Consider the following 16,869-nt stretch of genomic DNA (forward strand, 5'->3'; position numbering starts at 1 on the left):
GAAAGACAGAGACAAAGAGAGAGAGAGAGAAAAAACTCAAGACAGACAGACAGAGAGGGACAGAGAGACAGCAAAGGAGACAGAGGGAGACAGACAGACAGAGAAATCAATAGAGACAGATAAGCAGAGGGAGAGACAGACAGAAAGAGACAGAGACAAACAGAATCAAAGACAGATAGACAGAGAAGGAGACACAGACAGACAGGCAGGCAGACAGAAAGACAGACAGACAGAGAAATCAAAAGAGACAGATACATAGAGACAGACAGACAGACAGACAGACAGACAGAGAAAGGCAGATAGACAAAGAAGGAGACAGACAGACAGACAGACAGACAGACAGAGAGACAGAGGGAGACAGAGAGAGAGATAGAGAACTCAAGAGAAACAGACAGAGAGGGACAGAGGGACAGCAAAGGAGACAGAGGGAGACAGACAGACAGACAGACAGACAGACAGAGAAATCAAAAGAGACAGATAAGCAGAGAGAGACAGACAGAAAGAGACAGACAGACAGACAGACAGACAGAGAGACAGAGGAGGAGACAGACAGACAGAGAACTCAAAAGAGACATACATAGAGAGAGAAAGACAGACAGAGAGAGGCAGATAGGCAGAGAAGGAGACAGAGACAGACAGAAAGGCATAGACAGAGAAGGAGACACAGACAGGCCGACAGAAAGACAGAGAGACAAAGAGACAAAGAGAAAACTCAAGACAGACAGACAGAGAGACAGCAAAGGAGACAGAGGGAGACAGACAGACAGAGAAATCAATAGAGACAGATAAGCAGAGGGAGAGACAGACAGAAAGAGACAGAGACAAACAGAATCAAAGACAGATAGACAGAGAAGGAGACACAGAGAGACAGGCAGGCAGACAGAAAGAAAGACAGACAGAGAAATCAAAAGAGACAGATACATACAGACAGACAGACAGACAGACAGACAGACAGACAGACAGAGAAAGGCAAATAGACAGAGAAGGAGACAGAGACAGACAGAAAGACAGATAGACAGAGAAGGAGACACAGACAGAGAGACAGAGGGAGACAGAGAGAAAGAGAGAACTCAAGAGAAACAGACAGAGAGGGACAGAGAGACAGCAAAGGAGACAGACAGACAAACAGACAGAGAAATCAAAAGAGACAGATAAGCAGAGAGAGACAGAGAGAGAGACAGACAGAAAGAGACACAGACAGGCAGAAAGACAGATAGACAGAGGAGGAGACACAGAGACAGACAGGCAGGCAGACAGAGAGACATAGAAGGAGACAGACAGAGAGAGAGACAGACAGAGAAATCAAAAGAGACAGATACACAGAGACAGAAAGACAGATAGACAGAGAAGGAGACACAGACAGGCAGACAGAAAGACAGAGAGAGACAGAGAAATCAAATGAGACAGATACACAGAGAGAGAGAGACAGACAGAAAGACGGAGACATACAGACAGAAACACAGACAGAGAGAGGCAGATAGACAGAGAAGGGCACAGAGACAGACAGAAAGAGAAGGAGACACAGGCAGACAGAAAGACAGAGAGGGAGACAGAGACAGACAGACAGAAAGCAAGAGAGAGAGTGAGAAAGAGGGAGAGAGAGATCTCACCCTGCAGCTGGACTGAGCTAAACTGACTCTTTACCCCAATTCAATAGCAAACTGGCTCTTTTAATCCTTCTCTCTCTCTGTCTCTCTCTCTCTCTCTCTCCCTCTCATTTTGAGTATTTGAATTTTAATGAGTTTTTCACCTTTTTAAGCAGATGGCTCAGGCTGGATTTCTCCATGAAAGTGAGCGCTGAGTTCTCTGTCACGTTTTGCACAATTTGTTTCAACTACCAGAGTCCTTCAGGGGGTTTAGAAAAGGGGTGGTGGCATGTGTGTGTGTGTGTGTGTGTGTGTGTGTGTGTGTGTGTGTGTGTGTGTGTGTGTGGTGAGGACTGTGGGGGAGCGTCGAGTCCGTAATGTGATGTTTCACTCGGCGCAGCACAGGCTCCCCTAATGAAATCAGCTGAAGGAAAAACAATCTCTCTCGAGGCCTCGGAGATGAGCACTATCACAATCACGACAGGATCCTACAGAGGGAAATGAGCGCACTTCCCTTTGTCTGAAAATGCTCCGTGTGTGTGTGTGTGTGTGTATTATTCATACTGTGATCAATTCCTAACCAATTTAATCCCTTTAAAGTCTCATAACTACACAGCTTTCCTGTTCACTTCACTGTCATTCCTGAATTCTGGATTCTGATTGGTCAGGAGGTTGATTCATTTTCTAGAACAGCAGCTCTGTCACTAGTGCAGCGTTATATTAATGCACAGCTCTGATATATTAATGCCTTCTTTCTGATACCTTATCGTTTCAACTGTAACAGCTAATCCATTAAGGAATTGTATGACAGGAAACAGATCTGTCGAGACGGTGAGGTTTGTTGTAAGGAGATGTTTATTTCACATTTATGGATTTATGGAGTCTCCAGTGTCAGCGCTTTGTAGCAGTCAGTTGTAAGGCTGTGACTGTTCACGGCAGAAGATTTTCCCTTTAATGGATTCGTTCAAAGCTGTATTATCAGTTTGAGAAAGAGAAAAATGAGAGCTTGTTTCCTGAACATGGGTTGTAACTAAAAACAGATAAAAAAGTATAACATGTCGCTGTTTAATAAATTTTTTTAAAGATTTGCATTGACAAATTGCATCGTGTAGGAGGATTAAACACTTGTGTGATTGATTAATTTCCCAGTTTGAGTCCTACATGCCTGTTGTTGTTTGTTTTCAGTCTTCAGGCTCTCACTCCACAGCCTCCTATTTATAGTTTACGGACTCATCAAGTACGTTATCGTGTTTCCTGAGTAACACATTTTAGCTGAGGTCGTATTAAATCTGTCACACACCAGCAAAAAGCAAAAGCAGAAAGGCCTTATTGTAGGTGTTAAAGGTTTGAGGTTAGTTTGTTCTAAGACACTGACACTCACCTGCCAGGCCGCTCTCTTGCTTCGGGCAAATTCCTTTCGGAGGCGTCAGCAGTCTCTCGTCCTCGTCCTCAGGTGTCACCTGGATTCCGATTTCAACCGGTTCCTCCACCTTCCTCAGCTCGGTGCGCGGTGGCGAGGGGCTGCTGCGGTCCGCCATCTTGTCATAGCAGCCGTGGGTGCCCTGGCACTGCTTCTTCTTGTGCTCGATGAAGAGCAGGATGTGGCCCAGTGGGAAAGTCTCCTGGCACTGGCCACACGTCAGGAGGTCGTGGTCTCCAAGGCCTGGGGGCAGAGGGGCGACCATGTTGGGGTCCAGCAGCATGGGGGTGTGGTGACCGGCGAGCTCGGCCAGTGACAAATCTGCATCCACATGCTCAGCTTCAGCTGTGGGGACACACACACACACACACACACACAGAGCACACTGTTTTATATATACACAGCAAAATAATGTGCCTAAAGAGCAGCAGTGCACTACATCATGTGTGTGTGTGTGTGTGTGTGTGTGTGTGTGTGCGCGCGTGTGTGTGTAAAAAGTGTCATGGATTCTCCCTTTGTATGACTGACCTGGACTGTATATATATTTTTCTCTTCTAGTCTGCAGGGCTTTCGCTGGTCTGTGAGCTGTTTATAATGAACTCTTATCTTATCATCTTGTGTATCTGCTCTTCCTGAGTTTCACCTTTTCGTCCTGTTTCATGATCACACATTTACACTTGTTGATCTTTGCCTGACTGTATGGATATGATCAGCATAATAATGTAGACACCCTCCCTGGTGTCCTGCATCTCAAGTCTGGAATCTCCAACGCACTCCTGATATCTCACAATGCACCGTAGCAGGATAAGATCTGAACCATGTCGGGAATGCAGAACGAGTTTTCGGATCATTTCGGAAATTTAAAACAGTTGTATATAAACAGGAAGAGAAGCACGTTCGAGGCGTTTCAGATTAGCAATTAGGGATTGAGGAACAGTTTCTCACTCTGTTTTTAAGAAAGAAAGAAAGAAAGAAAGAAAGAAAGAAAGAAAGAAAGAAAGAAAGAAAGACTGAGGGAACATGTAAGAAAGAAAGAAAGAAAGAAAGAAAGAAAGAAAGAAAGAAAGAAAGAAAGAAAGAAAGAAAGAAAGACTAAGGGAATATGTAAGAGATGAAGAAAGAAAGAAAGAAAGAAAGAAAGAAAGAAAGAAAGAAAGAAAGAAAGAAAGAAAGAAAGAGGGAACATGTAAGAGATAAAGAAAGAAAGAAAGAAAGAAAGAAAGAAAGAAAGAAAGAAAGAAAGAACATGTAAGAAAGAAAGAAAGAAAGAAAGAAAGAAAGAAAGAAAGAAAGAAAGAAAGAAAGAGCATGTGAGAGATGATGAAAGAAATAAAGAAATGCAGGGAAGTAAAAGAAAGGAAAAGGGGAATGGAAGGAAGGAATTCTAGTAGTCCAAAATGGTTGTCTTCAGTAAGAAAGAAAGAAAGAAAGAAAGAAAGAAAGAAAGAAAGAAAGAAAGAAAGAAAGAAAGAAAGAAAGAAAGAAAGAATAAGGGAATATGTAAGAGATGAAGAAAGAAAGAAAGAAAGAAAGAAAGAAAGAAAGAAAGAAAGAAAGAAAGAACATGTAAGAAAGAAAGAAAGAAAGAAAGAAAGAAAGAAAGAAAGAAAGAAAGAAAGAAAGAAAGAAAGAAAGAAAGAGCATGTGAGAGATGATGAAAGAAATAAAGAAATGCAGGGAAGTAAAAGAAAGGAAAAGGGGAATGGAAGGAAGGAATTCTAGTAGTCCAAAATGGTTGTCTTCAGTAAGAAAGAAAGAAAGAAAGAAAGAAAGAAAGAAAGAAAGAAAGAAAGAACATGTGAGAGATGAAGAAAGAAATAAAGAAATGCAGGGAAGTAAAAGAAAGGAAAAGGGGAATGGAAGGAAGGAATTCTAGTAGTCCAAAATAGCTGTCTTCAGTAAGAAAGAAAGAAAGAAAGAAAGAAAGAAAGAAAGAACATGTGAGAGATGAAGAAAGAAAGAAAGAAAGAAAGAAAGAAAGAAAGAAAGAAAGAACATGTGAGAGATGAAGAAAGAAAGAAAGAAAGAAAGAAAGAAAGAAAGAAAGAAAGAAAGAAAGAAATGCAGGGAAGTAAAAGAAAGGAAAAGGGGAATGGAAGGAAGGAATTCTAGTAGTCCAAAATAGCTGTCTTCAGTAAGAAAGAAAGAAAGAAAGAAAGAAAGAAAGAACATGTGAGAGATGAAGAAAGAAAGAAAGAAAGAAAGAAAGAAAGAAAGAAAGAAAGAACATGTGAGAGATAAAGAAAGAAAGAAAGAAAGAAAGAAAGAAAGAAAGAAAGAAAGAAAGAAAGAAAGAAAGAAATGCAGGGAAGTAAAAGAAAGCAAAAGGGGAATGGAAGGAAGGAATTCTAGTGGTCCAAAATGGTTGTCTTCAGAAAGAAAGAAAGAAAGAAAGAAAGAAAGAAAGAAAGAAAGAAAGAAAATGTGAGAGATGAAGAAAGAAATAAAGAAATGCAGGGAAGTAAAAGAAAGGAAAAGGGGAATGGAAGGAAGGAATTCTAGTAGTCCAAAATAGTTGTCTTCAGTAAGAAAGAAAGAAAGAAAGAAAGAAAGAAAGAAAGAACATGTGAGAGATGAAGAAAGAAAGAAAGAAAGAAAGAAAGAAAGAAAGAACATGTGAGAGATGAAGAAAGAAAGAAAGAAAGAAAGAAAGAAAGAAAGAACATGTGAGAGATGAAGAAAGAAAGAAAGAAAGAAAGAAAGAAAGAAAGAAAGAAAGAAAGAAAGAAAGAAAGAAAGAAATGCAGGGAAGTAAAAGAAAGGAAAAGGGGAATGGAAGGACGGAAGGAATTCTAGTGGTCCAAAATGGTTGTCTTCAGAAAGAAAGAGAGAGAGAGAGAGAGAGTCCACGTGGTGTAGGCCCACAGTAAAGAGCCTGTATGTGATATAATGTGAGCTGTATGGTGCTGTTTGTTGTCGGCTCAGGAATCTGTGCGTCTTTAACTCATTCCTCAGCTTGTTAAATAAAGTGAAGGAAATAAAAGCGGAGCCTGTTTCGATTCCCCGTGTCCCGTGATAGCGGCTCTAAAGTCGGAGAGAATAAAGGAGACTCTCCACTTAATCATCACACCGGCCACACACAAGGCAGCGCTCTGCGGCATGTTCCATCCTGCTCCGGGCCAAACTCCTGATAAACATCCATATGTGGGGCCGAGACCTGAGCGCGCGGCACTGTTATTAATACACAATGCGTCACTTGTGAGGCTGAGCGCGAGGAAAAGCAGGACAGTACATGAGAGGGAAGAGACCAAGTGGGTGAGGGATTGGTTTAAACATGAAGCAGTGCAGATCTCAGAGTAAAGATAAACCGCAGCCACACCGGACACCCTCGGCCTCCTGGACGCCTCCATTTGGAAATATCGGCCCACGCTGTTCAAAGCGCGGTCGCAATCGCACCTTTGTAGTGGAGAGCTGTGGAGGAACTCGACGGAGGCCTGATCGCGTCCTCAGCTCTGTTGATGTTACATGTGACAGCTTCTGCTTGTGCTGTGCTAATCATTAAGATCTAGACAAACACCTTTCAGGCTGCCACTTCGCACTCCTTAGCTTCCTGTCACCGCTTTTGAGCTTAACGCTCGACGCTGCACCACACACAAAAAAGGCAACCGCTACTACGATATATTAACACCATGAGTTACGCAGAGAAATTAGCAAACTGTCATAATATCGGTCAGCGCAAATACACCATGCGCACATGCTGTGTAAAAGGCATCATCAACAACAACAACAACAAAAAGCTGCCTTTTCTTTTTTTTTTTTTTTGATAAAGCAGACACCCTTATCTAGAGCAACACATCCTTATGCTAGCACATTAGGTCAGGCTCTAAGAATACCAGCATGAAAATCACACCTCGCGAAGGCTTTTCTTCACACGTTACCGAGCACACGTGAAAAAAAAAGAAGACCAGAGATAGAGGCTGATGCGACTCGTTGCATGTCACGCAGGTAGCCATGTTTACAGCTCCCAAAGGACTCGCTAATTTTAGATGATAAATTACTCAAGCAGGCTGCGCATCCATCTGCAATTTATCAGCGCAGCCAATTACCAGCGCAGACGCATTTGTAACGTGTGATAATGCTCGCGCAGGCGATGATCGACTTTTGAACCAGAAATATGAACGAAATAACAGCTACAGAAATGCTTGAAGTCGGATACAAGTTATTCACCCGCTATAAGAATTCTCCAAGCGAATGCAGATATACCGTACACGTGCTAGCTCTAATAACGTAAAGTGAGCAATAATTATGAACGATTATGTACAGCATTTGTAGTTATTAATATATATTTTCTGCTGTCGCATGCTGAGATGCTTTTCTGCTCAACACGGTTGTAAAGAGTGATTATATGAGTTACTGTATCTATCCTTCCTGGCAGCTCGAACCAATCTGTCCATTTTCCTCTGACCTCTCTTATCAACAAGGCGTTTGTTTCCACCCACAGAACTGTCGCTCACTCACTCAGTGTTTTTTGTTTTTCGCACCATTCTGTGTAAACTCTAGAGACTGTTGTGTGTGAAAACCCCAGGAGATCAGCAGTTTCTGAAATACTCAAACCAGCCCATCTGGCTCAAACCAACACCCATGCCACAGTGAAAGAAAGTCACACTTTGAGATCACAGTTTTTCCCGTTCTGATGTTTGAAGTGAACATTAACTGAAGCTCCTGATTTGTATCTGCGTTGTGATGCATCGTGCGATCGGCTGATCAGAGAACTGCATAAACCAGCAGGTGGGTGGGTGTTCCTAATAAAGTGGCCGGTGAATATATATATATATACAGGCATGTGAAATTCAACATGATGATGAAACAAACATTGCGCTGCTAAACTTGCATAAACATGAGGATCTAAGCAAGTGTCATGTTCACTAAGGATGCACCTGCGCGTGAGCACGTGTGTGTGTGTGTGTGTGTGTGTGTGTATCATGGGATCTTGCAGCACCAGCACGGTGCAGTAGATAAGGCAGTGAAAGCTAAGCTGTGTGTCATCAGCGTAGTTTTTTTTCCCCCCAATCTCCCAATTTTACAATGCTCAGGAAAGTTTTGAAAGTTTTTGCCCCCTCCTCTCTGTAGCCTGTGCAGCCGTTACACTGTGTGAGATTGTGGACGAATAGAAGGCGAGGAAGGGAAAGGGGTTAGTTTGATGAAGTCACAACTCTGAACTGGGAAAAGAGAGAGAGAATCTCTCTGTCTATCTATCTACCCCACCTCTCTCTTTCCCTCTCTCTCCATCTCCCCCCACCTCTCTCTCCCTCTCTCGCTCTCTCTGTCTCCATCTACCCCACCTCTCTCTCTCTCTCTCCATCTCCCCCCACCTCTCTGTCCATCTCCCCCCACTTCTCTCTCCCTCTCTCTCCATCTACCTCCACCTCTCTCTTTCCCTCTCTCTCCATCTCCCCCACCTCTCCCTCTCCCTCTCTCTCCATCTACCCCACCTCTCTCTCTCTCTCTCTCTCCATCTCCCCCACCTCTCTCTCTCTCTCCATCTCCCCCCACTTCTCTCTCTCTCTCTCTCTCTCCATCTACCCCACCTCTCTCTTTCCCTCTCTCTCCATCTCCCCCACCTCTCCCTCTCCCTCTCTCTCCATCTCCCCCACCTCTCTCTTTCCCTCTCTCTCCATCTCCCCCACCTCTCTCTTTCTCTCTCTCTCCATCTCCCCCACCTCTCTCTCTCTCTCTCTCTCACCCTCTCTCTCCATCTACCTCCACCTCTCTCTCGCCTTCTCTCTCCATCTCCCCCACCTCTCTCTCCATCTCTCCCACCTCTCTCCATCTCCCCCACCTCTATCTCTCTCTCCCTCTCTCTCCATCTACCTCTACCTCTCTCTCCCTCTCTCTCCATCTACTTCCACCTCTCTCTCTCCCTCTCTCTCCATCGACCGCACCTCTCTCTCTCTCCATCTACCTCCACCTCTCTCTTTCCCTCTCTCTCCATCTACCCCACCTCTCTCTCTCTCCCTCTCTCTCCATCTCCCCCACCTCTCTCTTTCCCTCTCTCTCCATCTCCCCCACCTCTCCCTCTCCCTCTCTCTCCATCTCCCCCACCTCTCTCTTTCCCTCTCTCTCCATCTCCCCCACCTCTCTCTTTCCCTCTCTCCATCTACCCCACCTCTCTCTCTCACTCTCCCTCCATCTCCCTCTCTCTCCATCTACCCCACCTCTCTCTCTCTCTCTCTCTCTCTCTCTTTCCCTCTCTCTCCATCTACCCCACCTCTCTCTCTCTCTCCCTCTCTCTCCATCTCCCCCACCTCTCTCTTTCCCTCTCTCTCCATCTCCCCCACCTCTCCCTCTCCCTCTCTCTCCATCTACCCCACCTCTCTCTTTCCCTCTCTCTCCATCTCCCCCACCTCTCCCTCTCCCTCTCTCTCCATCTACCCCACCTCTCTCTCTCTCCCTCTCTCTCCATCTCCCCACCTCTCTCTCCCTCTCTCTCCATCTACCCCACCTCTCTCTCTCTCCCTCTCTCTCCATCTCCCCACCTCTCTCTCCCTCTCTCTCCATCTCCCCCACCTCTCTCCATCTCCCCCACCTCTCTCTCTCTCCCTCTCTCTCCATCTACCTCCACCTCTCTCTCTCCCTCTCTCTCCATCTACCTCCACCTCTCTCTCTCCCTCTCTCTCCATCTCCCCAACTCTCTCTTTCCCTCTCTCTCCATCTACCTCCACCTCTCTCTCTCTCTCTCCCTCTCTCTCCATCTACCCCACCTCTCTCTCTCCCTCTCTCTCCATCTCCCCCACCTCTCTCCATCTACCTCCACCTCTCTCTCTCCCTCTCTCCATCTACCTCCACCTCTCTCCATCTACCCCACCTCTCTCTTTCCCTCTCTCTCCATCTACCCCACCTCTCTCTCGCTTTCTCTCTCCATCTCCCCCACCTCTCTCCATCTACCTCCACCTCTCTCTCTCTCCCTCTCTCTCCATCTACCCCACCTCTCTCTCTCCCTCTCTCTCCATCTCCCCCACCTCTCTCCATCTACCTCCACCTCTCTCTCTCCCTCTCTCCATCTACCTCCACCTCTCTCCATCTACCCCACCTCTCTCTTTCCCTCTCTCTCCATCTACACCCACCTCTCTCTCTCCCTCTCTCTCCATCTCCCCCACCTCTCTCCATCTACCCCACCTCTCTCTCTCTCCCTCTCTCTCCATCTACCCCACCTCTCTCCATCTACCCCACCTCTCTCTCTCTCCCTCTCTCTCCATCTACCCCACCTCTCTCCATCTACCCCACCTCTCTCTCTCTCTCTCCATCTCCCCCAACTCTCTCTTTCCCTCTCTCTCCATCTACCCCACCTCTCTCTTTCCCTCTCTCTCCATCTACCCCACCTCTCTCTCTCTCTCCCTCTCTCTCCATCTCCCCCACCTCTCTCTTTCCCTCTCTCTCCATCTCCCCCACCTCTCCCTCTCCCTCTCTCTCCATCTACCCCACCTCTCTCTCTCTCCCTCTCTCTCCATCTCCCCCACCTCTCTCTCTCCCTCTCTCTCCATCTCCCCCACCTCTCTCTTTCCCTCTCTCTCCATCTCCCCCACCTCTCCCTCTCCCTCTCTCTCCATCTACCCCACCTCTCTCTTTCCCTCTCTCTCCATCTACCCCACCTCTCTCTCTCCCTCTCCCTCCATCTCCCTCTCTCTCCATCTCCCCCACCTCTCTCTTTCCCTCTCTCTCCATCTCCCCCACCTCTCTCTTACCCTCTCTCTCCATCTACCCCACCTCTCCCTCTCCCTCTCTCTCCATCTACCCCACCTCTCTCTTTCCCTCTCTCTCCATCTACCCCACCTCTCTCTCTCCCTCTCTCTCCATCTACCCCACCTCTCTCTCTCTCTCCCTCTCTCTCCATCTACCCCACCTCTCTCTCTCTCTCCCTCTCTCTCCATCTACCCCACCTCTCTCTCTCTCTCTCCATCTCCCCCACCTCTCTCTTTCCCTCTCTCTCCATCTCCCTCTCTCTCCATCTACCCCACCTCTCTCTCTCCCTCTCTCTCCATCTACCCCACCTCTCTCTCTCACTCCCTCTCTCTCCATCTCCCCCACCTCTCTCTCTCTCCCTCTCTCTCCATCTATCCCACCTCTCTCTCTCTCCCTCTCTCTCTCCATCTACCCCACCTCTCTCTCTCCCTCTCTCTCCATCTCCCCCACCTCTCTCTTTCCCTCTCTCTCCATCTACCCCACCTCTCTCTTTCCCTCTCTCTCTCTCTCCCTCTCTCTCCATCTACCCCACCTCTCTGTCTCTCTCCCTGTCTCTCCATCTCCCCACCTCTCTCCATCTACCTCCACCTCTCTCTCTCTCCCTCTCTCTCCATCTCCCCCACCTCTCTCTTTCCCTCTCTCTCCATCTACCCCACCTCTCTCTTTCCCTCTCTCTCCATCTCCCTCTCTCTCCCTCTCTCTCCATCTACCCCGCATCTCTCTCTCTCTCTCCATCTCCCCCACCTCTCTCCTTCCCTCTCTCTCCATCTCCCCCACCTCTCTCCATCTACCCCACCTCTCTCTCCCTCTCTCTCCATCTCCCCCACCTCTCTCTTTCCCTCTCTCTCCATCTACCCCACCTCTCTCTTTCCCTCTCTCTCCATCTCCCTCTCTCTCCATCTACCCCACCTCTCTCTCTCCCTCTCTCTCCATCTACCCCACCTCTCTCCATCTACCCCACCTCTCTCTCTCCCTCTCTCTCCATCTACCCCACCTCTCTCCATCTACCCCACCTCTCTCTCTCTCTCCCTCTCTCTCCATCTCCCCCACCTCTCTCTCTCTCCCTCTCTCTCCATCTATCCCACCTCTCTCTCTCTCCCTCTCTCTCCATCTACCCCACCTCTCTCCATCTACCCCACCTCTCTCCATCTCTCCCACCTCTCTCTTTCCCTCTCTCTCCATCTACCCCACCTCTCTCTCTCCCTCTCTCTCCATCTCCCTCTCTCTCCATCTACCCCACCTCTCTCTCTCCCTCTCTCTCCATCTACCCCACCTCTCTCTCTCTCCCTCTCTCTCCATCTCCCCCACCTCTCTCCATCTACCCCACCTCTCTCTTTCCCTCTCTCTCCATCTCCCTCTCTCTCCATCTACCCCACCTCTCTCTTTCCCTCTCTCTCCATCTCCCTCTCTCTCCATCTACCCCACCTCTCTCTCTCCCTCTCTCTCCATCTACCCCACCTCTCTCCATCTACCCCATCTCTCTCTCTCCCTCTCTCTCCATCTCCCCCAACTCTCTCTTTCCCTCTCTCTCCATCTCCCCCACCTCTCTCTCTCCCTCTCTCTCCATCTCCCCCACCTCTCTCCATCTACCCCACCTCTCTCTCTCTCCCTCTCTCCATCTACCCCACCTCTCTCTTTCCCTCTCTCTCCATCTACCCCACCTCTCTCTCTCTCTCTCTCCCTCTCTCTCTCCATCTCCCCCACCTCTCTCTTTCCCTCTCTCTCCATCTACCCCACCTCTCTCCATCTACCCCACCTCTCTCTCTCCCTCTCTCTCCATCTCCCCCACCTCTCTCCATCTACCTCCACCTCTCTCTCTCTCCCTCTCTCTCCATCTCCCCCAACTCTCTCTTTCCCTCTCTCTCCATCTCCCCCACCTCTCTCTCTCCCTCTCTCTCCATCTCCCCCACCTCTCTCCATCTACCCCACCTCTCTCTCTCTCCCTCTCTCCATCTACCCCACCTCTCTCTTTCCCTCTCTCTCCATCTACCCCACCTCTCTCTCTCTCTCTCTCTCTCCCTCTCTCTCTCCATCTCCCCCACCTCTCTCTTTCCCTCTCTCTCCATCTACCCCACCTCTCTCTCTCCATTTCCCCCACCTCTCTCTCCATCTCCCTCTCTCTCCATCTACCCCACCTCTCTCTCTTCCTCTCTTTCCATCTACCTCCACCTCTCTCTCTCTCTTCCTCTCTCTCCATCTACCTCACCTCTCTCTCTCTCTCTCTCTCTCTCTCCCCATCTACCTCCACCTCTCTCTCTTCCTCTCTCTCCATCTACCTCCACCTCTCTCTCTCTCCCTCTCTCTCCATCTACCCCCACCTCTCTCTCTGTCTCTCTCCATCTACCCCACCTCTCTCTCTCTCTCTCTCTCTCTCTCTCTCTCTCACTCATTCCATCTCCAGGAGGAGAGAACAAGTACAAAAAAGTGTGCAGCAGCTCAAATTCTCTATCTCTCTATCTTTCTCTGTGTCTCTCTGTCCCTTTCTCAACCAGATTCAAGATGGAAAGAGCAAGAAAATATATCAAACGATTGCAAATTCTCTCTCTCTCTCTCTAGCCGTCTCTCTCTCAACCACAGGAAACACTGCTAGCATGCAACACTGTATGCTGTCACTGTGCACTTTCAAAGAAAATATGTAACCCCCCCCTTCCATTCCATTCCCTTCACACACTCACACACACACCACACGCCAGGTGTTCTAATCAGGTATTTCACTCATGCACATTCAGTTAGTAATCCTGTGATATATGTAAAAAAAAAATCTTTCTCCACTTTGTTCAGAGATGAGAAAATGAATCAAGTTCTGTGTGTGTGTGTGTGTGTGTGTGTGTGTGTGTGTGTGTGCGTGTTCCCTTTCACTAGTCTAGACAAACAGCAGGGAGTGTGCCATCCCTTACTCACTCACTCACACTCATTCACACACACACACGCGCACACTTCTCCTCCAGTGGTAACAATGCTGTCACCAAGGTAACATTACAGTTCATCATTTTCTCTGATCCTTCAACAAATACTCTGTATAATTCTATCAGGGAGGCGGAAATGTCAAATGTTATTTGTCTTTATTGAGACGGGCAGAAGGATGGAAGTGGAGGAGAAGAAAAGAAAAGAAAAGAAAGAGAGTTGGGGTTCCTACAGACAGGATCCGTGTGACACCGACTACGGAAGAAGATCTGAAAGTTTAAGGATAATTATTTATGAAGATAATTGAATGTATTATAATATTATATCATGTTTTAAATTAAATAATATTTATATCATATGATATTCATGTGTTGTTGTTTGTTTGTTTGTTTGTTTGTTTGTTTGTTTGTTTGTTTGTTTGTTTGACTGAGATTTTTCCTGTTTGATATTGGAGCATTTTAATCATAAATTAATCGTGAATTATCCACACACAGAATAAAACAACACTTTTTTGCTGTCTTTATCAAAAATTACATTTATATTCGAGTTCTCAGGTCAGGATTAAAATACAGGAAATAAATCATTACTGAAACAGCTTTGCTAGTATGATTCGTTTGTTTGTTGTTTAAATCGTATTAAATACATCAATTGCGTTTGGGGTTTTTTAATTTTTTTTAGAATTGTATTTATTATTAGTAATCGTATTTTTTTTTTATTTTATTTATTTATTTGTTTGTTTAAATATTATTAAATATGTGACTTTTATTTAATGTTTAGAATATTATTATTATTATTATTATTATTATTGTTTTTTCATTTACTTATTTATTTAAATATTATTAAATATATGGCTTTTATTTAATGTTTAGAATTTTGATTATTATTAGTAGTAGTAGTAGTAGTTTTGGAATTTATTTATTCATTTAAATAGTCTTAAATAAATGGGTTATATTTAGTGTTTAGAATTTTATTTATTTATTGTTATAGCCATAGCAAGAGCTAAATAATAATTTTTTTATTTATTAGTAGTAGTAGTTTTAGTTTTTCTGTTTGTATATTTATTAAAATAAAACTGAATAAATTGTTTTTTTAAATGTTATTATTACTAGTAGTATTAGTATGTGACATTATTATTATTATTATTATTATTATTATTATTATAGTAGTAGTATATTATCTATCTATCTATCTATCTATCTATCTATCTATCTATGTAGGTTAGTTAGTTTGTTTGTTTGTTTGTTTGTTTGTTTTTACACACCCCTAGCTTTGCTTGCTGAACTCCTGAAGGTTCTCTGGTCTCACCTGAAGAACCACAGCCCCGTGTCTCGAACCCTGCAGTAATGTATGGCGTCAGTACAGAGCTGTAGTGCTGTTACTAACACAACACTCTCTCAGCATGACTTCCACCTTATAATCAGTTAGCTTGATGCTACTACTGAGGCCTCTCACACACTCAGAGAGAGAGAGAGCGTTGTAAATGATTGACACTGGCGGTTCCTGACGACGTCCTAATTTACCTAATAAGGCTCAATGAGTCAGAGTGAGCTCTAATAGGATTTCCGTTGGTGGTGTAAAGCACAAAAACGAGAAAAAAAGCAAACTGAGCATCTAAAAATGAACGATGCACGCGTGCATGCACACATACACACACACAAAACACGTTTCCATTTTAAACTGTGGCGAGGCCTGTGTAATTCCTGTCACCTCCTCAAGGCGGAAAATTGCGTTAATTTACTTCTCACAGGTATTTTATTAATGGGAATCTGATTGAAAAATAAAAAAATTATAAGGTGTTGGTGTAAAGAACTCACACACACACACATGCCATCATTACTCCTCACATCTCTTTAGTTATCAACAATCTGATAACATCTAAACTTCTTCATGACGTTCCTCACCGCTGAGACTCTCACAGCCTAATTAGATGACACATAACATTTTTTTTACAAATTTCTTTTTTTTTCTTTTTTACAACCTTCATAAATTTCCCTGTTTAAATCTTGAAAGCTTTTATAATGCCGTCCAGATATAAACATTTACCCTGCGCCAATTAAAGCCATTCAGAGCATTGGCTGTGTTGCGCCAAGGGGAAAAGAAACGTCTGCGGGGGGAATGAAAGCCATAGCAAAACTTTAATCAAACAATAAAAGCTGGAGTTTACTGTTTGTGCGCGGCTTTCCTCGCCTTCTCCGTCCCGAGAGCAGAAAGAGGAAAGGGGAAGGGGGGGTAATTCTGTGAAGCTAAGAACGAGACGCATCAAAACAGAAGGAAAAGCAGGCAAACAGGACGGCGGAGAGATAACAAGGCAACTCGTTCCCTTTTCCACGTGGAAGTCATGTGCGTGTGTGTGTGTGTGTATGTATGGAATCAAACACAGAACCTCGCTGGTGTCTATCAGGAATTAATTAGGCCATCATTAATCCATAACCTACATTAGAGTCAGAGTCTCCGAGTCAGAGCAGCTGAGACGCTTCGTGATCTTCCTGAGTCCTCACTCCTGTTCTCTCACACGTATATAAAAGAAAAAAAAACAAAGAGTACTAACTGGACCTGTGCTTATCAGTCAGGTGGAAACACTTTTAGTATCGACATTTTGGAGCAAGGCATCTTTAATTTTTTTAATTATTATTATTATTTAAAAGACTAGCATGTGCATGAAAGCTGGTACACTCTCAGAAAGGGTACTAAACTGTACTTGTGCTTGTTGCTCAGTTGGTACTAACTGTATTTATTTGTGGTACATGTTTGGTACTTTTAGTATCCACATTTCAAGGTGAAATTAAATCCCTGAAGGCGTCTTTAAAATAAAAACAAATACAAATAACAAGTCACGAAGACCAACACATGCATGAGAAAAGCAGGTACGCTCAGAGAAAGGGTACTAAACTGCACTTCTTGTGCTTGTGGCTCAGATGGTACCATCAAGTGTACACTTTTGATAGCTTTAGTATCCGTGTTTCAGGGTGAAAAATACATTAAAGCTCTGGAGGCATCTTTAAAATAAACAACAACAACAACAACAAATGAGCCACATGCGCATGAAAGCAGGTACATGTTTGGAAAAAAGGGTCCTAAACAAGTGGTACCATAAAGTGTACACCACTGGTACCTTTATTATCCAGGAAGAGAAATACATTATAAGGTAAAATGGTATCTCAGACAGCATCTTAAAAAAAAATAAAATAAAATAAGTCACATGCAGGAGAAAAAAAAACAAAAAAAAGAAAGCAGCAGGTGCTCGGTCAGAAAAAAAAGGAAGTGTAGTAAAGGAAGGGT

At 45.0% G+C, this 16,869-nt stretch overlaps 1 protein-coding gene across 4 annotated transcripts in view; it reads right to left on the bottom strand.

The window, feature by feature from the left end:
* Positions 1–16,869, bottom strand: part of bcl11ba (BCL11 transcription factor B a) — a 69,303-nt gene that overhangs the window by 43,797 nt on the left and 8,637 nt on the right. For all 4 annotated transcript variants that reach the window (XM_060933707.1, XM_060933708.1, XM_060933706.1 and 1 more), the window contains exon 2: positions 2,968–3,351. In XM_060933707.1, the coding sequence (XP_060789690.1) occupies positions 2,968–3,351 (384 nt within the window). The remainder of the gene's footprint in view (positions 1–2,967; positions 3,352–16,869) is intronic.

Source organism: Neoarius graeffei, chromosome 11 (genome assembly GCF_027579695.1).
Source record: "Neoarius graeffei isolate fNeoGra1 chromosome 11, fNeoGra1.pri, whole genome shotgun sequence".
Classification (NCBI taxonomy): domain Eukaryota; kingdom Metazoa; phylum Chordata; class Actinopteri; order Siluriformes; family Ariidae; genus Neoarius; species Neoarius graeffei.